The sequence below is a fragment of the Haematobia irritans genome, chromosome 3 (assembly GCF_050003625.1).
Source record: "Haematobia irritans isolate KBUSLIRL chromosome 3, ASM5000362v1, whole genome shotgun sequence".
NCBI classification, from domain to species: domain Eukaryota; kingdom Metazoa; phylum Arthropoda; class Insecta; order Diptera; family Muscidae; genus Haematobia; species Haematobia irritans.
Window position 1 is genome coordinate 735,449 of NC_134399.1, and position 26,108 is coordinate 761,556.

The 26,108-nt window shown below is 33.5% G+C and overlaps 5 protein-coding genes across 6 annotated transcripts; 3 read left to right on the forward strand and 2 right to left on the reverse strand.

Annotated features, from left to right (window-relative positions):
- Positions 1-275: 275 nt before the first annotated feature.
- Positions 276-3,033, reverse strand: LOC142232171 (uncharacterized). The gene is made up of 2 exons (XM_075302888.1): positions 2,608-3,033; positions 276-1,066 (listed from the first exon to the last, which is right to left on the reverse strand). Exons 1-2 carry the CDS (start codon positions 2,992-2,994, stop codon positions 320-322), a joined length of 1,134 nt encoding a protein of 377 aa, XP_075159003.1. The 5' UTR covers positions 2,995-3,033; the 3' UTR covers positions 276-319.
- A 319-nt stretch (positions 3,034-3,352) lies between these two features.
- On the forward strand, positions 3,353-5,143 carry LOC142232168 (uncharacterized). Its single transcript, XM_075302885.1, has 3 exons — positions 3,353-3,936; positions 4,170-4,617; positions 4,691-5,143. Exons 1-3 carry the CDS (start codon positions 3,424-3,426, stop codon positions 5,077-5,079), a joined length of 1,350 nt encoding a protein of 449 aa, XP_075159000.1. The 5' UTR covers positions 3,353-3,423; the 3' UTR covers positions 5,080-5,143.
- A 4,192-nt stretch (positions 5,144-9,335) lies between these two features.
- Positions 9,336-10,484, forward strand: LOC142232174 (uncharacterized). Of its 2 annotated transcripts, none has more exons than XM_075302891.1 (2): positions 9,336-9,489; positions 9,674-10,484. In XM_075302891.1, the coding sequence occupies exons 1-2, from the start codon at positions 9,487-9,489 to the stop codon at positions 10,454-10,456; spliced, it is 786 nt and encodes a 261-aa protein (XP_075159006.1). In that variant the 5' UTR covers positions 9,336-9,486; the 3' UTR covers positions 10,457-10,484. The 2 variants fall into 2 exon arrangements, with proteins under 2 accessions (XP_075159006.1, XP_075159007.1); XM_075302892.1 differs by having other exon boundaries at positions 9,431-9,569.
- Positions 10,485-19,976: 9,492 nt separating this feature from the next.
- Positions 19,977-21,231, forward strand: LOC142232172 (phospholipase A1-like). Its single transcript, XM_075302889.1, has 3 exons — positions 19,977-20,130; positions 20,198-20,375; positions 20,445-21,231. Exons 1-3 carry the CDS (start codon positions 20,085-20,087, stop codon positions 21,178-21,180), a joined length of 960 nt encoding a protein of 319 aa, XP_075159004.1. The 5' UTR covers positions 19,977-20,084; the 3' UTR covers positions 21,181-21,231.
- A 219-nt stretch (positions 21,232-21,450) lies between these two features.
- Positions 21,451-24,890, reverse strand: Traf6 (TNF-receptor-associated factor 6). The gene is made up of 2 exons (XM_075302887.1): positions 24,748-24,890; positions 21,451-24,683 (listed from the first exon to the last, which is right to left on the reverse strand). Exon 2 carries the CDS (start codon positions 24,665-24,667, stop codon positions 23,393-23,395), a length of 1,275 nt encoding a protein of 424 aa, XP_075159002.1. The 5' UTR covers positions 24,668-24,683; positions 24,748-24,890; the 3' UTR covers positions 21,451-23,392.
- Positions 24,891-26,108: the final 1,218 nt, after the last annotated feature.

A 26,108-nucleotide genomic window follows, 5' to 3' on the forward strand; every position in this document is an offset into this window, starting at 1 on the left:
GAGTTATTTTGTAGATTGTTTTATTTTCTAAATTTAAGTATTATGTAGTTTATATTACCTATATATGTCGTCTGAAGTTGTTTATAAACAGCATAAACGCGCAATGTTGAATGCGTTATATATTCTGGATCTATATATTTTCCAACAAATTTTCTTGCATGTCATATCAACTTGGTCCCGTGATGAATACGATAGATTGGCATAATTGAGGTTGATCCATAAATGGGTGTATACTCAACTAACCTTCGTAGTTGCTAAGCAAATTGCAAGGTACATTTTTTCTTGTTCATATTTTTATTTACGATATATTTCATAAGTTTTAAAATGCATTCGCCCCTAAGGACTCATTATTGCCAATTACTGAAGTGAAAGTCCCAGTTGTTTCTTCTCTATGCTTCCTCATATGCGCTGAAAGTCCTGAAGCTTGGGCAAATGCCAGCCCACAAATTTTGCACACGAATTTCTTTATACCCAAATGTAAATGCTTATGGTGGTAAAGAGCTTTGGGTCGATTAAAACGTTTTCCGCAAACATCGCAAACATGATTTCGCTGGGTTTCATGAGCTGCCATATGTTCTTTCAAAAGGGGTTTGGAAGCGAACCTCGCATCACAAATTTTGCAACTGAATGGTTTTTCGCCACTATGATGTCTTTTGTGAACTATTAAAGAGTCGCGCTGCTTACAACTATATCCACATACTTCACAAACAAGAAGAGGGCCAGCATGCCATCGTTGATGATCTTTAAGAAGTCCTGGTGTAGCGAATTGTTTTCCGCAATTCTCGAATGAACAAATATATTCTTTTACTTCAATATGTAGAAGCATATGGCGTCTTAAACCACGCCCGGAAGAAAAACGTTTACTGCATGTTGGACATTCGAATCCAATATGCTGTTTGCCAATATGTTTTTGTAAAGAAGCTGCTGAAGAAAATGTTTCCTGGCAATGCTCACATTTGTGCGTCTTTTTTTTAAGATGGACCATCTTTACGTGCATGTTTAAACGTTTCTCATCGGCATATTTTTTATTGCATATTTCACATGAATATTCTTTTGGCTTTCGCGGCTATTGGGAAAAATTAAATTTAATGTTAGATATATTCAAAAAGATATAAACATTTATATACGATCACAATTGCATTTAAAAAATAAAATCTATAGTAACCAAAAATACACGCACATGAAATTCTAAACGGATAATCTTATATGAATATCCGTTATCCTGGAGATCTGCGATATAATGTGAGACAAACTTCCAAAGAGCAAAACGACACAATATGAATGTTCAAAATGTGACAAAGGATGGTGTCCTGGACATATAATAGGTGGAAAGTACCGTATCTATTTCCGTTTCGCATTTGTAACTTGTATTTCATCGAGAAGTATAGGATTTGGATTTCTATTTTATTTTGCTGTTCAGCCACAACTGTGATAGAAACCATGACCCTTCGTATGCAAGGCAGGATTGTTAACAATTGTATCAATGTGACAACGGTATTCCCGAAGTTTAACTAAGCAAAGTTTTTTTTATTAAGTCTATTTGTAAATAGTAGAAAAGTAAACGATTTTTAGGGATTTTATAAAAGTATAAATATCCTCGAGGATATCCATCCAAACATTTTGGATGTATAGACCCCCCAGCTGAAAATTTATAGTCTGAACTTATAGGTTCAATTAATGTTTTATTTCATAAAAATGAATAACAATAAAGGCATCCAAATAACTCGACAATTAATTTATAATAAAGCAACTAAAAGTAGTTCCACACTTTTCCCAGCAAAAAAATTGGGAGTTGTTCCAGCAAAAAAGTTGGGAGTTTAAAAGCACTTCCAAAAATGTCCTAACAAAGAAGTTAACTATTTTAACTACATAGGAAGTTTTTTTACTTAATTTTTTTCATATTTTAATGCGTAATTTTTTAGTTTCTTTAAAAAAAAGTAAGAATAAATAAAATGGTACAAATTATTCAAATTTTGCCACAAAAATGCTAAATTCATTATAGAATTTTTTATAGAATTTTTTAAAATATTCGAGGGAAAACGTTTCAAACGAGCGTTAGAATGCATTAAAAATCATAAAAATGATAAAAATTAATTATTTGGGAATATATAACAAAATTTTTTAATTCACATTCAAAACACTGAATTTGGATCACAAATTAAGAAGTGATGCAAATTCATTGCAACGGCTGTTGAAGCGGTGGACATTCGTTCTATGACAATTTCATATTACATTCATCGCTTCTCCGCCAATTTTGCACAACGTCCGGACCCAAAAAGAACATTTCACTTCTTTTTGGCTATGCTTTTTTGCAGCATTATTAAGATATTAATTTATGAAAGAATAGTATCAATTACTATTTTTTTAATTAAATTGTCTAAACCAGACTAAACAAAATAATAAAGGAGCTTTAGTTATTCAACTAAATCAAAAGTTCAACCACAGATTTATTTTATAAATGTTCAGATTTCGATCGTAAGTAGGTTTTCAAATTCTGGGGGAGCTAAAATTTTTCTGGGGGGGGGGTCTAAGCCCCCTCCCCAGAGGCCTTCCTATGCTTATGGCCATAACATGAAAATCCTCAACGTATTTTCGACAAGTACTTACCTTTTTTATTATGCACTTGCTTTCCTCTGGGTTCTCCAAGTCGGATTCGGTCGCTCGACATTCTTGATCAACATCATCGCTATCGTCAAATTTGACATCTTCATGACTTGCTTCATTTCGTTTTTTAACCGAATTCAAAATGTGCACGAAATCGCATTTATTATACTCTTCTTGGTCTTGAAATGTGACCATTGTTCCATCATAATATTTCTTTTTGTTAAGTTCCTCTTCGTGCACATATTTCAGATGAATTAGGAAATCTTCAAAATTGAACTCTTTTATTTTGCATAGTTTGCAATTAAAAATAAATGCATCAAAATTCTGATATACTATCTCGCCACATGATATGTTATTGTAGTTAGTAGGCAAAAAACAATTTTTTAGCATCTCTCCTGGATGAAAAGTATGGGACCAATTGTTTACGATAGTCAGCTGTTCATTTAAAGAAAAATAGATTTCAATTTCAATATTTTTTGTAATTATTCATTACGTAGCAACCTACATTTGAACGTAATGGCCAGCATACTGTTTGTGTTTCACTGCGAAAAATTCTTTTCAGTGTTAATATTCTTCGTTATTTTAGTTTAAGGAATGGAAACATATTGAATTGGTTTTTTATATTCCCTCCAAGTTAGGTTGCGTTTTGCCAAGGAAATCCGACCATCCCTTAAAAAAATCTTATTGAGGGACGGTATCTGACGTGTATATTTTACGCCACAATTACTCTTGCAACTAATTGTGCCTCTTTTGTTTGTTTTGCTTTACAAATATAAGAAAAAAAACGAGAGTACGATAATTAAATAAATTGGGGACAATATGTTAACAATTTCAAAATTTGTCCAGTCAAACAATAACTTCAAATGTGCGGAGATATATTGCATGTCGCCACCGGCAGTTTTCACTGTCACCTGTATTCTCTGCAATCAATTGATTGACTATGATCAGTTTGTGAGCCACTTCCAACGACTGCATTTGACTTTGGTCGAGGAAAGTATTCCACTTGAGGGGCTGGTTGAAAGCAAAGACTTGCTCTCCTTGGAAGCGGAAGACACAAAAGCTGAATCTCAAAGTGACCAAGAAAGTGCTGAATATAAATTGCTTGTGAGCCCTTCCAAAGAGTTTATACACGAAGACAGAAGAAATGGTAATCCGTTAGAAGAGATCGAGGAAGAGGAGTATAACCCATTGCAACAGATCGATGAATCAAAACAACTTGATTCATGCAATGAAACTCCACAATCCAATATGTCTGAGGAATTTATATTAGGCGATAAAGCTAATAATGATGAAGGGTCGAACGATGAAACAGAAACTGAAGTGGAGGATAATGTAAATATATTTTGTGGAACATTGCCGTTTATGGGTTCCAATGTTCTGCAAGTTTGTATGCCGAAAATAAATATATAGAATAGTCTTGACACATAAATGATCAAAGTTTATTGGCTTTGCATCCTTCGCATCAGAACCCATAAGCTGCATTTAACAAAAAAATTATTTTTTTTTAACTTGTAACGAAACTGGCCGAAATTTAACATGTTTCTATAATTTTTTATACTTTTCAGTCAAATACTGAGGAAAAATTAGTTTTTCAATGCCCTCTATGCCCTCGATCGTATAGTACGAAGCCAGCTTTGCAAAAACATCATTACAGTGCCCATAATCCCAATAAGTGGGATAGGAAGACACCTAAACCGATTCATAAATGTGAAATATGTAATGAGGTATTTCGTTCAGCGATAGTATTAAGATCACATCAATATAAGCATACGGGGATATTTTGTGATATCTGCGGAAAACCATTTAAACATGTTGGGGATATGGTCCGACACAAAATACGCCATTCCGGAATTAAGGAACACAAATGTAAAGAATGCCCTAAAGAGTTTTTTACTGCGAAAGAGCTTAAGGGGCATATGTTCTGTCATAATGGAATGCCTATAGTTTGTGAAGTATGCGGTAAAAAATGTAGAGATGGTGGAGATTTAAAAGCTCATATGCGACGACATACAGGTGATTTTAATTTTCAGATTATTGGGATAAAGTTATTAATAATAGCTAGTATATTTCCTTCCTTTTGCTACAGGTGAGAGACCAGCAAAATGTGAGGTATGCGGAAAAAGCTTTTTTACTAAGTATGATTTAAGCGTACACTCCGTGGCTCACACTAACGACCGGCCATTTTCATGCGAAGTCTGCGGGTCAAGATTTCAACGCAAAAAAGCTCTACGTGTCCATAAACGGATTCATTCGAAAGAGAGGAGTAATCACGTCTGTCAGATTTGTGGCAAATCTTTTGCCCAATCAAATGGATTAAAGTCACATTTGCGTACACACGCCACCGCCATAAAACCCCCAACGCTAGACAATATACCAGTTGCCGAAAAGGATACCCACAACGAAGAATATGGCTACAATAATACGGCAGGCACAGTTCAACTTGTTTTCGAGAAAGAAGTGGATGCAAATGGTTAAATATGAATGCATGCCGAGCACATCTGAAGAGTAATAAATAAATAATTGGTTACTACATAAACAATTGGTCTTTCATTGAAATCTTTGCAAAATGTCAATATTAGAAGTGCTGGTCGTTTCCCAGCACCTTAATATTTATGAATCAAACTAGTTTTGAGATTTACTCGTTTCGTTTATGATTTATATGATATATTAAAGAAAAAGTTCAATAATATACATATATGGGGGCTATTACATTTTTTTTTGTCAAATGTTCTCAAGTCAAGTATTGAAAGTAGAGGTGTGCGCGTGAGTGAAATTTCACTCACACTCACGAAGTCAAATATTTATTCACGCACGATAAGTGTCGTAGACATTCACGCACATTCACGAAATGAAAAGCAGTACTCACGCACGAACTACTTTTACAGACTCACGCTCACGCACGATTCACGACAATTCACGTAACTCACGAAAAATTCACGAGACTCACGACATTTTCCAACCGGGAATGAGCAAAGGTAACAAAATTCGTAAATAAAATATAGTTCGACAGCTAAATCAATTTAATTTAACATACGAGTAACAAATAAATGTTGATTTTTTTCGTGAGCGTGTTTTTGCAGAAATTTTATTCACGCACATTTACGAACTGATTTTATTACTCAAGCACGCTCACGCACGACATATTTATTTTAGTCCCATTCACGCACATTCACACATAAATTAATTGATTCAATAAACTTTCTGCAAAGACAAGCTGGTTTTCAAATCTTCCATTGATAACCCGCACGTAAAGAATGAAAAACTCAATAGAATAGGCAGTTTTCGAACTACTTTATTCAACGATTAATTTTTTAATGATATTTTTTATAATTCTATAATAGCAGTAATAATACGATTACTATACTAAGGCCGGTACTAAGTTTATATTTCACAGGTAACGAACACTTATATTTTATTTTTTCGTTTATTAGCAGATACGTGTCAGCATTGTCATGTTTTTCTGTAAAATCCAAAAATAATCGTTCAAATAAATGTATGAACGGCGCCATGGAAACGAAATTTACATATCACCAACGATTCCTTACAACTTGATGGAGAGACCCATAAGTGTTCCTACATCCAAAAAAGTTAACAGGGTGACAACCAATCATAAATTGTAATCAGCTGTTAGGAAACACTACCTTTTTAAATATACCCTGCGAACGTCTCCTGAACAAGAAGAAGAAGACAAAATAGCGTTGTAAAAAATTTCCAGCATTTTACTAAATTTGAAGGAAAAATCGGAGGACGCGATATGTTGAAAACGGCCTGCACACCGCATCCATTCAAGCCATATAAATGTGGGGAAATATTTTGCGTTTCTCAGCCCGCGGAATTCCATGTAACTTGTTTTCTTTGCGATGAAAAAATTGGCTTTGCTCAGTTTATAGAACATTTTCAAGCTCACCATGATGAACAAAGTATAAGTTTAATTGAAATAGATGAATTGTTGATTAAAGAAGATCCCGACGATGATCCCATTAAACAAGAGGATATCGAAGAACCAATATTTGAGCAGGAACGTTATGACTTGCCCTTATCTGATGAGTCAGGAGGAGCAAACTGTGAAGAAAACGAACCGGTAGATGATGAAGATAGCGAAATTGATAAAATGGAAATGGATCTTGAAACTGCCAATATCTCAACTAATATTGAAATAGAAATAGTCAACGAATCGCAGTCTGATTTGAATCCCGTATCCCAAAATGAGGATGAAGAGGACAACAATGAAGACGAATGGGAAGATAATAATTTGCAAGAAAACGACACAAACTCCAAGGTTAGTATCCTATAACTATAACTTAGTACATGAATAAATCTAAATAAAGGCGGGAAACAGAACGTTGCCTCTTTATACATTCGTTATATAAAAACTATATTCAGTATTTTTATTTAAAATATAAAACATTTTCGCAGATACTGGAATGTAGTTCGATATAAATATGCCGATACCATGACTGGACCTTCATCTAGACTTTTATTTGTATGATAGCTTCCAATATGTAGTATATAAAGTTTATGAGTATTTTGTACATAGTTTGCGCACTGGAATTCCACAGGCAACCGTGTTTGGAGCACTTTTATTTACGCTTATACTTTTTTTATTTATTTATTTTATTCAATAATTCAATATTTACAAAGAAATGATTGTCTCTGCGCCATAAAGGCTTTAGTAGTGACTAGTTGGTAATTTTCTAATTACAATTTATAAACATTTTGAAATTACGCAAAGTTTTCATTTAAATATGGAGATACAACATTATATGTTTTTTAAGTAACATTTCAATTCTCTCAAAGATATACTTTTTCAATCGAGTTTTAAAAACAGAAATTCTAGCAGTGTCTCTAAGAGTCTGTGCACACAAAAAAATTTTTCTCTGATTCAATCACCAAATTAATTGATCCAATTAATTTTTTATTTGAAATGTCTTCAATCACGAAAATGATAGTATCAATCACAGTTTTAATTGGGCATAGAAAAAATTCTTGATTAAAAAATTAATTGATTTTTTCAGCAAAATTCAATTAATTTTTTAATTGATTCAATTAAAAATTTAATTGATGTTGATTGCAAAACGCAATTAATTTATTAAGGTAACTATTTTTAATTACTTAGTTAGATTGGCTTAGAGTTTTTATTTGGATTAACAAATGATTGTTTGAAATACATTTTTAATTAAAAAAGTAAAAAAAAATCAGCACTTTTTTAACTGAATTAGGCTTCCGAATTTGATTAAAAAGTTAATTGTATCAATTAATTTTTTAATTAAACATTTTAAAAATTTCAATCATTGACTTAATTAACTTAATGTTTCTATCATGATTAAAAAGTTAATTGTATCAATTAATTTATTAATTGAAAAAATTTTCAACTTCAATTAACTTTTTAATTGGAAATATTTTGGTGATATTTTTTTCTGTGTGGTAGTTCATTAAATTCATGAGGTTCAGCATATTCGATTCTCTGTTTTTGTGAGTTCAGTTCTACATCGGGCTGACATCAACTTACCATATTGTCTAGTACGCATATGGGAGACATCATTATTACATTTGAAATTCAAGTATAAGTTATTGACTCTCAAATTTTTAAACATAGCAACTAAAATGTGCTGTTTGTATATTCCTCTTATGGGGAACACAGTTTTTGCATAGTTTTTAAAGAGCAGTTCTGTAGAAAAATCCTTCGGTAAATTGTACACACATTTTAAAGCTTGATTTTGTGCTGACTGTAAGGATTTAATATCATTACACTTTTTATATCCATAAATAGTAGTGGCGTAGACAAAATGACAGTGGATCAAAGCGTAATATAGTAGTAGCTTCGTATCCGTGGATAGTTTGGTTTTGAATTTCCCTGTTTCCTTGGATACTTTAGATTTTATCATCTGAATATGCTTGTCCCAAGAAAGGTTGTATGACAAATAAACTCCCAGGTATTTTACTGCTTGCTGTTCCAAAATGAGGTTACCAGCGACGTGAATGGACATTTCAAGATATTTAATGATTCACATTAATGCTTGTTCTTGGCACAAATCTTTTCATTACGCTGGTAGTGTTTTCATGGTGAAAACAGTGAATAATGAATACTCCTTGAGTTGTTGAGTTAAACTTCTAACATTAATCTAACAAAGAAGTCGAAAGCCATTCAGTTTAGATTATTTACACAGTTTCAATCACGAAATTAATTTATCCAATTAATTTTTAGTTGAAATTGTTTCAACCACAAAATTGATAAAATAATTACATTATCATCAATTATTGTGATTGATTTTAGTTTTGATTTAGCGAAGAAAAATGATTCCATCAATAAAAGTTTTAATTGCGTTTTTTTTTTTTCAAATTCATTTAAAATTTTAATTGCAAAAGAATTGTTGATCTTTTTTGTATGTAATTGAGTGTATAAGTATAAGTTGGTCGATGGATAAGATGTTTAAGTGTGATTCTCTAAACCACATGTTGATTTCGTGTGTTGGAGCGGTTTGCAGTGCTTTCCGTAGATTTAGTTTTCCCATAGGGTTTTAGGTAATGTACATGTTTCCATTTATTTTAAAGTTATCAAATATGCATTGGAAATATATAACAAAAATCTCAAATATGTGATGGTGAATACTCATTCATGATGTAATTATGAATAAAAAAAAGTAATCGAGTCTAAAGAACAATCGGTTGTATTAGTAAAACGTTTTTAAAGCAATTAAGTGAAGTAAAGTAACTACTATATTATCTTGGCAAACAATTTAGTACACTATATATAGAAAAATTATTGGAAAGAAAACTCGACCGAGACAAATGAATAAAGTGTATATTAACTAATTTGGAATGGCACAAAAAAAAATAGATAAAATGATTCATAATATGTTGTCTTAAAAAATCTCATATTAAATGGTTCGTTTGCGAAAGTACATACGCTCAAATCTGTACACTAAGCTAAATCAGGGGCTTTATTCATAAAAGTTTAAATTTATGTAAGATGTTTGTCATTAATTAGTATCTGTATCTTAAAATACTTGCATTTTTATGAATGAGGCCCTTAATTTTCTCATTTGTTGTAATCATTTTATTTTTACAGTATGACGATAAAACGAACTTAATTTTAAATGGTTCTGAGTATTACTGTGACATATGTCAACGAAGCTATGCTTCTCGAAAAAGTTTGCAGGGTCATACCAATAAATTTCATATGGGAAGTACATTGTGGCGAAACCCAATTTTGCAGTGCAATGAAGCTGGATGTACCCAAAAGTTCCGATCAGAACGAGAATTGCTGGCCCATAGGGTAAAACATACTGGCATTTTTTGTGATATTTGTGGACAAACCTTTACAGAGGCTGGCAATATGAGACGCCATAAAATACGCCATTCCGGCATCAAGGAGCATAAATGTGAAGAATGTTCCAAGGAATTCTATACAGCGAAAGAATTAAAGGCTCATATGATATGTCACACAGGTTTACCCATTGTCTGTGAGGTTTGCGGAAAAAGATTTAGAAACACAAGCTTTTTATCGGCCCATATGCGTCGGCATAACAATGATCGTCCAGCAAAATGTGAAGTTTGTGGAAAAGCTTTCTATGCATATCATGATTTAAAAATTCACTCGGTCACACACACAAGGGAAAGACCCTTTCCCTGTGATGTATGCAAATCAAGATTTCAAACGAAAAAATCTTTGCGTGTACACAAACGTATACATTCGAAGGACCGCAATAGGCATATTTGTAAAGTTTGTGGTAAATCATTCGCTCACATAAGTGGGTTGAAATCGCATATACGAACTCATGATGCCGCTGGGGAAAATTTGATCACTAGAAACCCATATATATCCAACAACGATAATTATTTTGAAATATAGAAATAAATGTTTATAATTTGAATTGAAATTTGTGTATTTTATGTATGTATTTAAATTTTAGATCATATACCGTACAATAACTTTAAAACGATTCGAAGTGCAAAAAGCATTCGCTATATGCGACAAATTACGTGTGAATAGCTAAAGAGTTAAAATAGTGAAATTTCCTTATATCACTCTATAACGCCCTAAAAATATATATGCAAGGAAAAATTTCCTTTGTTTGTAGTTTTTGTTGTTGTAGCAACTTGGAGAAGCTTCTGTGATACTCCTTGAGTTCAAGCCTAGACCAAACAAGATATAAACGTCTCAAGTCCATTCACAATCAATTGCGCAGTCAAGTGACTAAATTTCTTTTTGGAGAATGAGAACTACCGTACAAATCAATCAATTTGCATTATCGAAAAGGTGTAGATATACATCATCTTAAATTCTTTTACAAAATTGGATGTCTTTTCAAAAGAACAATGGAACATTTGCAGACCAAAAAGTGCCATCTACAGTGAGTAGATAAACTACTGTGAATGGACTGACGCGTCTTTCTTAATGGATGAAAGTTTCGTCACTACTCCGCACTAGAGTCGGTGCTGGTTACTTCTGCTGTTTCAGCAAAGTGTGACTGTTTTCCCATATTCAGCAGAGTTTTCGATGTTTTAGCAGATTTCCCTAGAGCAGCATAATGTGGTCTGGGCGACTGTGTTAATCACTGTACCACTGTGATTCCACAATTAATTACAATTACTATTACAAGGTCTATGAGCACACGAAGGAAAGTAAATGTAAAATATTTTCATTCGTTACTTATTTCTTTAATAAATTGAAGAAGTGTGCTATATGTGTGAAATATGAAAATGAGAGGGACATGCAAAAGCAAAACTATTATATTGGGGTCAGACCCCATACTCTGTACTACTTTAAATATGTAGACTAAAAATCACATCATATATTCTTATTAGTCGTGATTTTATTATTACAGTTGAAGGGCAATAATGATTCCAAAGAGGATAATGGCCCTCCCTATATCTGTGACATCTGCACTCGTATGTATCGTACAAAATCAAGTATGCTCCAACATAAAACCCGATATCATAAGCGAACCGTGCTTTTGAGGAAAACCTACTACAGGCACAAGTGCGACCAGTGCGATCAAGCCTTTCGGACTCAGCGTGATCTTCGTGGACATAAAATAAAACATACGGGCATTGCGTGTGATATTTGTGGTCAATCGTTCACGCAAGCTGGAAATATGAGAAGACATAGAATACGGCATACGGGAATTAAGGAGTTCAAATGCAAGGAATCGGAATGTACCAAAGAATTTTATACCCAAAAAGAACTCAAAGCACACATGATGTCTCATACAGGAATTTTGCCTGTAATATGCGAAATTTGTGGGAAACGATGTAGAGATCGTGGCGTTTTGACAGCTCATATGCGCCGACATAACAACGATCGGCCAGCAAAATGTGATGTTTGTGGCAAATGTTTCTTCTCGTTCCACGATTTGAACGTCCATAAAGTAACACACACCACCGAAAGGCCATTTCCCTGCGAAGTTTGTGGATCAAGATTTCAGCGCAAAAAAGCATTACGAATACACAAACTTAGACACTCCAGCGAACGAAAACACGTTTGTAAGATTTGTGGCAAGTCCTTTGTACAATCAAGTGGCTTGAATACTCATATGCGTACTCATAATGCTGCTATAAAGAAACCGAGTCAGGAACAACCACCTACGCAATATATACCATCTGTTTACGTTGGAGTTCCGCCCAATACAAGCAGTGGTCAAAATAGTGATATGAAAGAGTAAGAATTTGGGACACATAAATGTCAACGATTTTAAATCAATAAAAAGTCTGAAGAGTAATTCTTGTTTTTATATTGAATTTCTTTTTGGGATACTGACCTCACATAGCTGACACTATTAAACAAAAATGTACCACGCTGACTCTCCAGTTAATTATATTTACCGTATACTTTTAGTGTATATTTGTAGGTCTATAAATACACAAAGGATGTAATATTTCTACTCAAAAATTACATTGCATTGTGCAAAGCAAAGCCTATTTTGGCTATTAATTCATTAGTACTTTCAGAAAGTTTGTGTTATATATGAAAAAATGAAAATAAAAAAATATACTTTGATCTGACACACTCTGAACTACTTTCAATATGTAGACTAAAAATCACATCATATATTCTTACTAGTCGTGATTTTATTATTACAGTTGAAGGGCACTAATGATTCTAAAGCGGATAATGACACTCCATATATCTGTGACATCTGTAATCGCACGTATCGTAGAAAATCAAGTATGCTGCAACATAAAAATCGTGCTCATAAGCGAGCGGTGGCTTCCAGGAAAACTTCCTACAGGCACAAGTGCGATCAGTGTGATGAAGTCTTTCGTACTCAGCGTGATCTCTGTGGACATAAAAGAAAACATGGGGGCATTGTGTGTGATATCTGTGGTCAATCCTTCACACAGGTTGGAAATATGAGAAGACATAGAATACGGCACACGGGAATTAAGGATTTCAAATGCAACGAATCGGAATGTACCAAAGAATTTTATACCCAAAAAGAACTCAAAGCACACATGATGTCTCACACTGGAATTCTGCCTATAATATGCGAGATTTGTGGAAAAAGATGTAGAGATCGGGGCCGTTTGACTGCTCATATGCGCCGACATAACAACGATCGGCCAGCAAAATGTGATGTTTGTGGCAAATGTTTCTTCTCGTTCCACGATTTAAACATCCACAAAGTAACCCACACCAGCGAAAGGCCATTTCCCTGCGAAATTTGTGGATCCAGATTTCAGCGCAAGAAGTCATTACGAATACACAAACTTGGACACTCCAACGAACGAAAACACGTTTGTAAGATTTGTGGCAAGGCCTTCGTACAAGCAAGTGGCTTGAATACCCATATGCGTACTCATAATGCTGAAATTAAGAAGCCGAGCCAGGAGCAATCACTCACGCAATATATACCAACTGTGTACGTTGGAGTTCCGCCCAATACAAGTTGTGGTCAAAATAATGATAGGACAGAGTAAGAACTTGGTGGGACTCAATGATTAAAACGAATAAAAAGCCCCAGATGTAATATAAATAAATTTTTTGTTTACTTTTGACTTGATACAGCTGAACCTATAACTTTTATTCTATAGCGCCTTAGTTCATGAAAATGACTCTCTCCCACTCTCCATTCAAAATTGGTTAGAACATGGATATCTCTTACGATAAGAAAAAAGTGGACAAAGTGGTATTACAATGGGTTTGAATGGGCGGTTTATACAGCATATACAACAATTTTACTTACAGGATGTGTATCATGTGGTTATGTACTAATCGAAGAATGAGAAATCGAGCATTAGTGTATGAGTATCAAATTACAATCATTACCGATGAATAAAGTGCGATTCGTATTGCAGTTATTTCACTTGCCTACTCTTAAGAGTCGTAGGGTGATATTAATGCATAGGATGATTTATTATTCAGTTATTTAATTATTAAATACGAATTGTCCAGCATTCAGTTTTTGAATAACATCACATTTTATTTACACTGATTTTATTATTACAGCTGGAGCATGATAAGAGCTCCAAAGATGATTTTACACCGTATTTTTGTCATATCTGTCAACGTACGTATTGCACGAAGCGGTCTTTGATGTCACATCAATCGACGGTTCATAATATTCGTAAGCGAGTTCTGAAAAAAGATGAATATACCTGTAAGTGTGATGAATGTGATGAAACTTTCCGAAATGAGCGTTCTCTACAGGTACACAAATTAAAAAAACATACTGGAATATTGTGCGATGTTTGTGGTAAATCTTTTACCCAGATGGGCAATATGAAACAACATCGAGCCCGACATGCCGCAACTAAGAAACATAAATGTGATGAGTGCTCAAAGGAGTTCTTTACTCCCAGAGAATTGAAATCCCATATGAAATGTCACAATTTAATAGTAATCTGTGATGTTTGCGGTAAAGGATGTAGAGATCGTGGAGATTTGAGGAGACATATGCTTCGACATACAAATGATCGGCCAGCAAAATGTGACGTTTGTGGAAAAGCTTTCTTTACACCCTACGAATTGAAAATGCATAGCATACGGCATTCAAACCAACGACCCTTCCCGTGTGGAGTTTGTGGTTCAAGATTTTATCATAAAGAAACATTGCGTAAACATAAACTAATACATTCGAATGATCGCAAATATTTATGTAAAATATGTGATAAATCATTCGTTCAGTCAACTGGCTTGAATCTACACTTGCGTACTCATAATGTTGCAAGAAAAAGCAAAGACGTTGAATTACCACATTCAAATGAAGCTGTTAACGTAGGATAGTGAAAATGCAATATTGTATATAAAGCAGTTTTTTCCAAATAAAATGTCCGGATTTTTAGAATAGGAAGTACCATAATTTCTTTGAAATATAAACATGAACAAAGTGACGCCAAATAGCCAAGAAATATCTGTGGAAATCGTAACAGAGACATTGCATTTTTCACGGGATTTTGATATGGTGTATAAAATCAAGAGATGTGTAAACGTTGATCAATTTTGGTTTTGCTTTCTACGAGTGAAGAACTTCCCGCAAACACTTGGCATCTTCTTTTTAATACTTTGTTAGCTTGAACTAGCAAACAAATTCCTCTGGAAAAGAAATTGAAGTCTCTTTTGAAATTATTTTCGTACTAAATTAAATGAATAATTATAAGAGTTTAGTCTTGTACTCAATACATGTTAATATTTATCATTACAACAAATAAATTCCATAGATTGGAGAGCTCAAAAATTGTTTTTGTCCTTTCGCCATAATAGCTTCGATCTTCATGAAAATATGCCTACTTGAAATGTTGGTAGATTTAACATTATGGTATATTAATCGACACCTGTAAAGTCGATCTAGCGTCGGCTATCTGTCATCTATTTGTTTATCTCCAATTTCATTGCAACATACACAAATTAGTCTGTTTAGTCTGTTGTAACATACCCAAATTAGTTGTTCTTCAATTTAGTTATCAATTTCATTCGAAATAGAGTAGGGAAAATGTCGTTTGGTGGAGTGACGTAAATGCGTTACATATTCAGATAAACACTCTACTCTTTTTATATCACAACATAATGTATGGTATTATCTCAGCTTTATTGCGATTTACAGATTTTAATTGAGTATAGTTTATATTTGTTTTTAATTGCATTATAATTTTGCAATAATTTTATTATTACAGTTGGAGTGCGAAGAAGGCTCCACAGATGATTTAAAGGCGCATTTTTGTCATATCTGTCAACGAACATACCAGACAGAGGCATCACTACGAACCCATAAATCTAGAGTTCACAACATTCGCAAGCGGTATATCAATAGGGATAAATATACCCACAAATGTGATAAATGCAATGAAGCTTTCCGAATTGAGCGCCATCTTATCGGCCATAAAATAAGAATGCATACTGGAATATTGTGTGATATTTGCGGTAAATCCTTCAATCATTTGGGTAATCTAAGACAGCATAGAGCACGTCATGCCGCAAAAAAGAAATATAAATGCGATCAATGTTCTAAGGAGTTTTTTACATCCACTGAACTTAGCGGACACATGAGATTGCATACCTTGCCAGTAATATGTGAGGTTTGCGGCAAAGGTTGTCGAGATCGTGGTGATTTAAATAGACATATGCGTCGGCATAACAATGATCGACCCGCAAAATGTGAGATTTGCGGCAAATCTTTCTTCACTTCATACGAATTAAAGGTTCATAGTGTAAAACACACATCAAACCAGCGTCCATATCCATGTGGAGTTTGTAGTTCAAGATTTTCGGATAAAAATGCATTGCGTAAACACAAGCTAATACATGCGAATAATCGCAAATATGTTTGTAAAGTTTGTGACAAGTCCTTCGTCCAATCAACTGGTTTGAATCTTCATCTGCGAACCCATAATGTTGCCATGGAAAAAGATAGTTCATATCCAGAATTATTGGATATGTTAAAAACCTACAAGTAGAAATATATGAAATTTAAAAGCCAATAAAAAATGTTCAGTTTGCAAATAAATCGTTGTTTTAATTAATGAAAAAATCACTCTGAAATATCTGCAAAAGTAATCTTGTAGTGGAAGTCGTTTGTTCCCACTTGTGAATGGCGTTAAAACCCTTCAGATCTTCCCGTGCCATTTTTAGTACTAAATAGTAAATCCCTACTCATATGTTGTAGTATCTGAGGTGGTACACGATTCCGGAATAATATTAAAATTTCCTCCTCCTTCTTCTTCTTCTTCTTCTAAGTTAATTCCATTATCTATTTTCGATTTTTGAATTAAATTTGTATGGAGGATTAATTTTAATGTATTTTATTTTTTGCTTTCTTGTAAAAAAGCTATATTTAAATTGTATATTCTTATTTGAAATGGTTTTATTATTGCAGCTTGAGCACTATAAGGACTCCGAAGAAGATGCTCCAAAATATTTTTGTGAAATATGTCAACGAACGTATTGTTCTAGGGGAAGTTGGATGAAACACCGATACAAATATCATAATGCTGGAAAATTAAAGAAAAACTACACTTACAAATACAAATGTGATCAATGTGATGAAGCATTTCGTGTTGAACGAGACCTAAGGGGCCATATGTATAAACACACTGGAATAGTGTGCGATATTTGTGGAAGATCCTATGCTCAGCTTGCTACTATGAAGAGACATAGATTGCGTCATAATGCGGCAAATAAGCGGCATAAATGTGACGAATGTACCAAATCTTTTTTTACAATACAATCTCTCAGAGCCCATAAGCTAGGGCATACCTTGCCAGTAGTATGTGAGGTTTGTGGTAAGAGATTTAGGACTAGCAGTATTTTGACAACTCATATGCTCCAACACCAAGGAGAGAAGCCTATAAAGTGCGAGACATGTGATAAAATTTTCTATTCGCAGCACTCTCTAAAAGACCATGAATTCATACACATCCATGATCGTCCATATTCATGTGAGGTATGTGAAGTGGCATTTAAAAGTAAAAAATCTCTTCAGAACCACATAATCACACACTCGAAGGATCGCAAATATGTTTGTAAAATATGTGGAAAGTCATTTGCTCAATCTAATAATTTGACCTCCCATATGCATACTCATAGTACGGCTGATGAGAGTAATCCATGGACGATTTTCAATTCGGAAGATTGGACGTCTTGTGACAACAATAATCAAGTTATCGACATTATATTGGATGATGGAATTATGGGTACGAGCGATGATAACGTATATTCCGAAGACTCACAAGTAATCAATAAAGATTCCGATTAATTTAATTAGAGTCTTTTATTGGGGGAACGTGTTGGGAAAATTTCCAATTTTTTTGTTAGTACACACAGCAGAAAAGGCTGCTAGAACAGGAGAAAGTCTGCTGAGAAGGGGAGAGCAGTCACTTTTTGTGGAAATAGCAAACATTGCCTGCTATTTTTGAAACTTTATTACCTTTAAACATGTTTTAGTTTCGTCGAAACAAAGAAAAATTATAAACTTGAGGCCATCGTAACACAATAAAACAAGCTTTTTAAAAATATGTCTTGTATTTGCCAAAAAAATCTGAATATTTTTCACATTAAGGCATTACAGCAAACAAAATGTTTGCTAATCATATTTGGGAGCTTTTAATTTCTGGTTCTTGCAAATACTTTGGGTAACATTTTACATCAACAAATTTTACGAACTGTTGGCCGCCAGACCTCAAATTTTGAAAATTTAACAGCAAACATATAAACACGTATCGGTGATTGCTGTTTTTTTATTGAGCACATAATATCCTTTAAAGCTCCTTAACATTGAATGGCATACTTTTTGTTTGCTGTTAACGAATCAGCAAATATTGAATAGATCCTGAAAAGAACAAAATCTAGAGGAGAATTTGCACTTTATGTACACATATATATTTTTGTTTAATGTAATGAATACTATATTCATTTCAAATGATTTTATTATTACAGTTTGAGTGCACTACGGATTTAATAGAGGCTGCAACACAGTATTCTTGTGATATCTGTCAACGTACATATTGTTCCAAAGGAAGCTGGCTGAAGCACAAATATAAATATCACAAAACCACTAATGGTAGAAAGGTCAATTACAGTTTCAAATACAAATGCGATCAATGTGATAATTCCTTCCGGAGTGAACGTGATCTCCGGGGCCATATGTATACACACACTGGATTTGTTTGCGAGTTTTGTGGTAAATCATATAATCAACTGGCAACATTGAAGAAACATATGCTAAGGCATACATCGAATGAATTACATAAATGCAGTGTGTGCAACAAGGAGTTTTACTCAGTTAAAGATCTCAATATACATTCGTTGGGCCATACTTTGCCAGTGGTCTGTGAGGTTTGCGGTAAAAGATTTCGAAATAGTACCGTCTTGGCAGCCCATATGCGTCGACACAACAACGAGCGCCCAGCAAAATGTGAGCTATGTGAAAAGTCATTTTTTTCCAACCATAATCTAAAATTACATATGGTCACACACTTTGACGAACGACCATTTGAATGCGAAGTTTGTGGTATGAGATTTAAAACTAAGCACATTCTTAATATGCACTCTCGTACCCATTCGATGATTCGCCGGCATGCCTGTAAAATATGTGGTAAATCTTTTCATCAATCGAATAGTTTAACGTCACATATGCGCACCCATAATGCCGTCAAGGAGACGAGTAAAGAGCCGAATCCATGGATGAATTGCACAGACTCTTTGATGTCTAATGATAGTTATGATCAAATAATAGAGATTGACAATCAAAATCAAGTTATCGAAATTGTAATACAAGAACATAATAAAGACTCTGATTAACTTTAACATGCTGTTTAATCAATTGAATATAAGATAATGGATAATTTTTCATTTATTTGATTATATGTCGACTCGAATAAAATTACATAAAAATAAACTATGTGCAAAAAAAGGAGCCAGTGTTCTACAAATTTATTAACGGTAATACAAATTTATTAACGGTAATACCAAAAACAGTAGATTATATTTTAAGATGCCTTTAGATTTTATGGTCAAACAATAACACCCATATGCAAGAAAGTTAACTTTAAGCGCACTTTTACCATATAAATTCATGCGATAAATAATAACAGAAATTAGTTAAAACATTTTTTATATTCCATTTTTTAACCAAAACAAGAGTAAAAAGTGTTTTGTAACAAAAGCTATGTTCCAAGAGGAAAACTTTTATACTCTACATACTGAGTACAACTTTTTGTTGCAGATATGTTTTAAACTATCAGCTCAAAATATTATATCTTCACATCATCGTAACAAAACACACCACGAACAGTATCTATTCGAGTGGTAATGAAGTAAGGTACTATATTGCCTATCGATCATACATTGCAAATTTTTGTGTTTTTTTATTGGGAAGACAGTAATAGATAATCTTATCTAATTGACGTTTTAAAGTAGTTATATGGATAATGGGATTGTTTTATTATTAATCTTATCAAAGGTATGGTACTTTCTCCCATGTTTATACTTTAAAAATATTCAGTGACTTAGTGGATTGGATTAGTCTAGAGTAAGACAATACAGGATGAAGACATTACTTTTGGTCTACGTCAGCCTAGCCATTACGTTGGGTAATATTCTATATATGTGAAGAAGTTGATGTACGTGCGAAATAAAATTGTTCAATTTATGTTTTAGCACTGGTGTCTTCTTCGCCTCTAAGAATTAGTAGCTTAGATTTGATAGAAAATCGTGCCACTGGAGATGTCAAATTCTATCTTTACACTAGTGATAATCCTAGTACTGCTGAGGAGTTGTTTATCGGTAATGAGGACTCTGTTAAGAAATCACATTTTGAGAAATCACGTCCAACCAGGTGGGTAAAATGTTTCAGTAACTTCCACTTGAATTTGTGTGAGCGAACATTGTTTCTCTTTTATTCTAGAATTATCATTCATGGATGGGGTGGCTCCTATACTTCTACTCCAAATAAACCAATTCGTGAAGCATATCTCTCCAAAGATAACTACAATGTCATTTCGGTAGATTGGAATGCTTATTCTGAATTGAATTATATTTCTGCCCGAGCCAAGGTTCCTATAGTGGGAGAAGATGTTGCAGAATTTATAGATTTTCTTAATCAAAAGTTTGGTATGAGCTTCAGTAACCTAGTGGTCATTGGACATAGTTTGGGGGCACATGTTGCTGGATACTGCGGTAAAAATGTCAAACGTGGTACTTTGGAAGCTATTGTGGGCTTGGATCCTGCTTATCCATTATACAGTTATGAAAATACAGAAACAAGATTAGCCAGTACTGATGCAAAATATGTTGAAACCATACAAACCAATGGGAATGTTAAGGGTTTCTTAAAGCCCATTGGTACAGCTTCATTCTATCCAAATTGGGGTCGCAACCAACCCGGTTGTGGCACTGATATCGATGGATCGTGTTCACATGGCCGTTGTGTAACATTGTATGCTGAAGCTATTAAAGGCTATTCATTTGCACCCATCTACAAATGTAAGAGTTATGATAATATTTTGGATAAGAATGGTTGTAATGATTTAGATGCCACTGCTCGTATTGGTGATCCATTGCATATTAATCGTACTCCAGGAATATTCTATTTTACCACAAACAGTGAAGCTCCCTATGGCCATTTAAATGATCGTTCTTAGATGGCAATGTGAGAAAAATTAAATAAAAAAAAAATCTTGGAAAAAACGAAAGATATCGAACCTTTTTTTTAGCAATGTTGTTCTTGTGACAATCCTTAATCGTCTTAAACACAGACGATTCTCGTAAGAACCTATTTCTTACATATCTGATTACGTTATCCGTGGAGAAATGGTTAAAGTGCCCGTTTTGCGTTCGAAATCCATTTCCTTTCACAAATGCAACTGTACAACAATCTGATTATTTCACGCGAAATAGTAAAACAAACCAAATAGATTTAACATACAAGACTAAACTTTATTATTTGTTATAAATGTAACCCTCTTGTAAACGTATATATTAAATTGTGTGTTGATTTACACATAGATATCGGAGGATTTACAATTTTTTGGGTTCAAATATAGGTAGATGTATTAGTAAATAAATAAAATCTAAGAAATATCGACTTGTTCACATTTTTGGGAAATCATTTCATATTTCATAAAAAATAATTTAAAATATTAAAACTCGAATAAATATGATGGTAAAAAACTTAAGCACTATGAATGATACAAAATGGACGTAACTTAGATTTAACATTGTATAGGGTATACAGCCATCGTCAGAGAGCCATTGCCTTGTAATGGTTACACGTATTCATTGAGAGGAGAATAGATTTGGGTTGCACTCAGTGATATGAGAAATTTTGCCCATTGTTGTTAGCAGTAAAGGTGGGTATTAAGTTCGAGTTTAGCCGCTAAAATCAAAAATAAATCTGTAAAATTATAATTTGTTTATAACCTGATGGGGAATCATCCAAAGCAAAAAATGTAAAATGTTTATTTTCTTTAAAGTGAATTATTAAAGAAACTAAACTCAAACTTAATACCCACCTTTATGTAACAGGCGTGAATATTTTATTCATATGGCAGCGTTGTGTATATTTCTCAAATTCGACGCTGTTTGCTGAGCAGTATTTGAAATTATGCGACAAAGATTGGATGTACAAAATATATAAATCACAGTTTTATTTTGGAATATTTAGCTTAGTCTACAAAATATTGTATAATACAATTTCAAATTTACCAAATAAACACAAGGATATCAAATAAAGTAAAATAAAAAAGTTCTACCCATTCTACGCAAATATTTGATCAATCATCCAGGACAGAGAAACATTTGATATACCATTGGCACCAAGAGAATTTACAATAAAAATCCTTTTAGTTGCATTAGGGTCAAATACTTTGTCTTATGTAAACTTATGTAAACTAGTGATTATTTTCATATACTATAAATTATATTCTGTATATGCAGTTCCTCTCGTTAAATTCCTGTATTTTCATGATTTCAAGTATTTTTTACTTGAATTTATGAGTTTTGCTTATTTTCGGTATATTTTACATACAATAGTGTTGTAAACATTAATGGGGGAAGACGTCACGACGCTTGAGAAGTACTGCAATGGGATTTAATATGCATGACATTTGTGCATTTTTTAGTTTATTTTGTTTTCTTTCTTTTGGGTGTATAAATTGCAGCTTCTTTTAAATGCAAATAACTCGGTGTGAGAAGATTTGAATCGAAACTTAGGAAAACATCTAAGTAGCCCATGTGTAGGGTTTCCAGAGAGAGGCGATAATTTGGCATTCAAAGTAAAATTGTTTGCGATAATTGATCGATTTGGCTATATTTGGCCTCACGAATCCAAATGAGGTATAACCATGACTGTTGTTCTAACCACACATTCAAAAACATAAGATCCAGTTACCACCGTGGAATCATATACCTCACCAAATAGTCACCATTTATAGTAATGGCGAAGTTTCTCAGTGATCAAATTATGAACCTATATTCGTAATTATTAATAGAAAAATATTCTTTACGGATTTTTTTGGTATTCTGGCCTTATGTAGAATATATTGACTCGAGTCAATAATCTTACATTGACGAAAATAATGAATTTGAAAAAATGTGAGTATTTTCATTTGATTTGACTTTAAACTGTAAAATAATATGCTAAAAACATAGAAGTAATCATGCAGAGTTCAGGAAATGCCTCGTATTATTTTTTATGGGACTACTTAGATTTTTGCTCCATAAAAAGTAAACCCAGGGTAGACTTATGTTAATATTCAGTACATTAATTACGTATAGGTATGTTATCAAATTCGATTTTGACGCTTTATATATTGTTACCATACCGATAGGTTTAATTACTTTTAAAATTGAAGCTTATACCATAGCTATTTGTATTTTAATTATCAAACGGTCATTTTCGCAAAAACCCCTCTTAATGATGTCGGCTATATTCGCATATTCTACAAACCCAAATCCACGATGTGAAATAGGTTCTTTTGGTTGATGAAATGCTAAAACGTCCGGTTTTGTCATGATGGTATCGTGTTGCGATTGTTTCATATCGCGATGGACCATGCATAGCTTTATACGTCCTATAAATGGCCATTCCAGATGGCAATCATTCTCGGATTGCATAAGGTGGACGTGAAGACTAAGCATTTGTAAATTTTTTGGTTGGATATTTAGGCGAGCACAAAATTTGTAACCATATGGGGAGGTGTAGCATTCCCTGGAGTACACCAAATTGGAAGGATTGGAACGTAAATGTTCAACAAGCTTATGGAAGTTTTGAATCTCCCATACAATGGTGCCGCAACTATAACGTGGTTCAACTTGTGTTCGCATAGTCGATATTTGTTTATTGAGATTCTCTATTTTAACATCTTGTTCACAGGCTCTCTGTTCCAAGACAACAATACGTTGGTACATCGCCTGTATAAGTTGTTCCTCGGCTCCATTTGCATATTGCGGTGGGGGTGGAAGGCCGCTGTGCCCATTTGTTTGTGCTGGTGACTTTGTTGGTTTCTGCGGATTCCAAGTAGATATAGCAGTATTTTGTAGGGATCTAAGCATTAACTGCAAGTGATGGGGCATATCTTCCTTTAAATGCATTTCCAAAGCATTCGTTTCTGGCCGACCAACAAACTCACACTTAATACTAGCAAATGGACACTTTTCTTCTGTCGGCTCCTCATCGCTTCGATAAGGACAATTGTATTTATGCCGTTGCATTTCCAAGGGCGAAGATATAAAATCACAACCCAACTTAATGTTTGGGCACTTCAATTGGATTTGTTCGATTTCCCTTTTAGTGAAGTTGTCAGGAAAAATGTCTTTCTCAGTAATCTTCTTATTATCCATAGGACACAACTGACTTTTGTTGCGCAGCCATGAGTTGAGACACGATTTACAAAACAAGTGCCCACACGAGGTGAGAACTGGAGAATTTAGCCAGTTCATACATATTGCACATTCATACCTGGGATCTGGATCCTCGGCTGAATTAGTTGCGGCGGAATTTACAGATGTTTGAAGGTTTAATCTTTGGGCTCTCTGCGGTGGTTGCGGAGGAGGTTTGGAATCCGTTATTAAGTCCATATCATCAATAGATTGCGTAGCTTGTCTCCGTTTTTCATCATGCATACTCATTTCTTCAACAATTAACCTATTATAACAAACGAAATTCTAATGTTAGCACAAGAAATTCTATGAACATGTACAATTATTACCTTTTTATTCTGGTAAAGATATATTCTATAAAATTATGTCTAATACAGAATTATAGCAGAGTTTTAGTCCTATTCAATTTTTGTTATTAAAAACAACAAAATTTTCATCCTATAAAATAAAGTCAAAAGAATAATAAGACTAATAACACGGTTGATAAATTTTACACTTATTTAGGTTGTGAGTGAAAAAGTACTACGTACTAAATCTATTTACTTTTTACCTTTTTCTATCCTCTTGAAATTCGTAAATTTAAATAGGAAAATGGAACCATGTTAATAATAGGTATACATTTTCGGCAATAAGGTAATATTTCTTTACATTTTGCAGCTAAAAGCTATATAAGTATTAAAATTGACTTTTTAGCTTAGAAACGCAGTTTCACGAAATGGTACCGTATCTTCTATTTATCATCTCTGCCAAACAGGGTTGCTAGTATTAGCGATTTTCCCCAAATCGGGGATATTTTTACGTGGATGGGGACGAAATATTCGTGTTGGAGTTTTAGTGGGGAATGAATTTGGGGAGTTTTTTTTGAAATCTTTTCATTTCTACATCTTAAAAAAATAAGCACATCGAATCATCACAATTAAAAAAATAAACAATTGCTTCTCCTTATTCCAACCCATACAATATGGTAAAAATAGAGCATTTGAACTATAAACGGTACAATATTTTATTTTGGGGATCCCTTTAAGAAATCTTCGTTTGAAATAACATTTTTATAAAATATTAGATAAATAAAAGAGATTGTCTTTTATTTTCAACTAAAATGCACATTATTATTAGGAGAAATGTAATACCTAATATATACACTCATAGAAAAGTTTTCAAAAATTAAATATTATAAATTTAGGGAAGCATATCACAACGCCATTAAGCAAGTCTTCGGATTTATATATGCTACATGAGAGGACAATCAAATGTCGACTTTGACACTATGTGACTAAAAGTTTTTTATGAAGGCTTCATAGCTATTTATAAATCTTGTATATAAGCCTTAATAATTACGTGAGTCAGAAGCATCTTGCAATATAGATGCTTCGAAATTCCTTGATATTATAACAAGTATGTGGTCTACACTGCTAAAAACAGCAGTCGATGTTTGCTGTTATATTTTTGTACTGCAGGGCCTAATGAACAACAATTTATAAAATGTTTAGGTTATAAATGTTTCCTCAAAGCATATTTAAGAACCAAAAGTAATTTTTGGTATATTTTTGCAAAGTAATATACTTACAGACTTCTAAATACGATCAGCAAACATTTTGTTTGCTGTTAGCCTCAATCCGATAAATATTCAGATTTTTTGCCAAATACTATACATGTTCATAAAATATTGTTTTAATTATGTTAGGTTAGC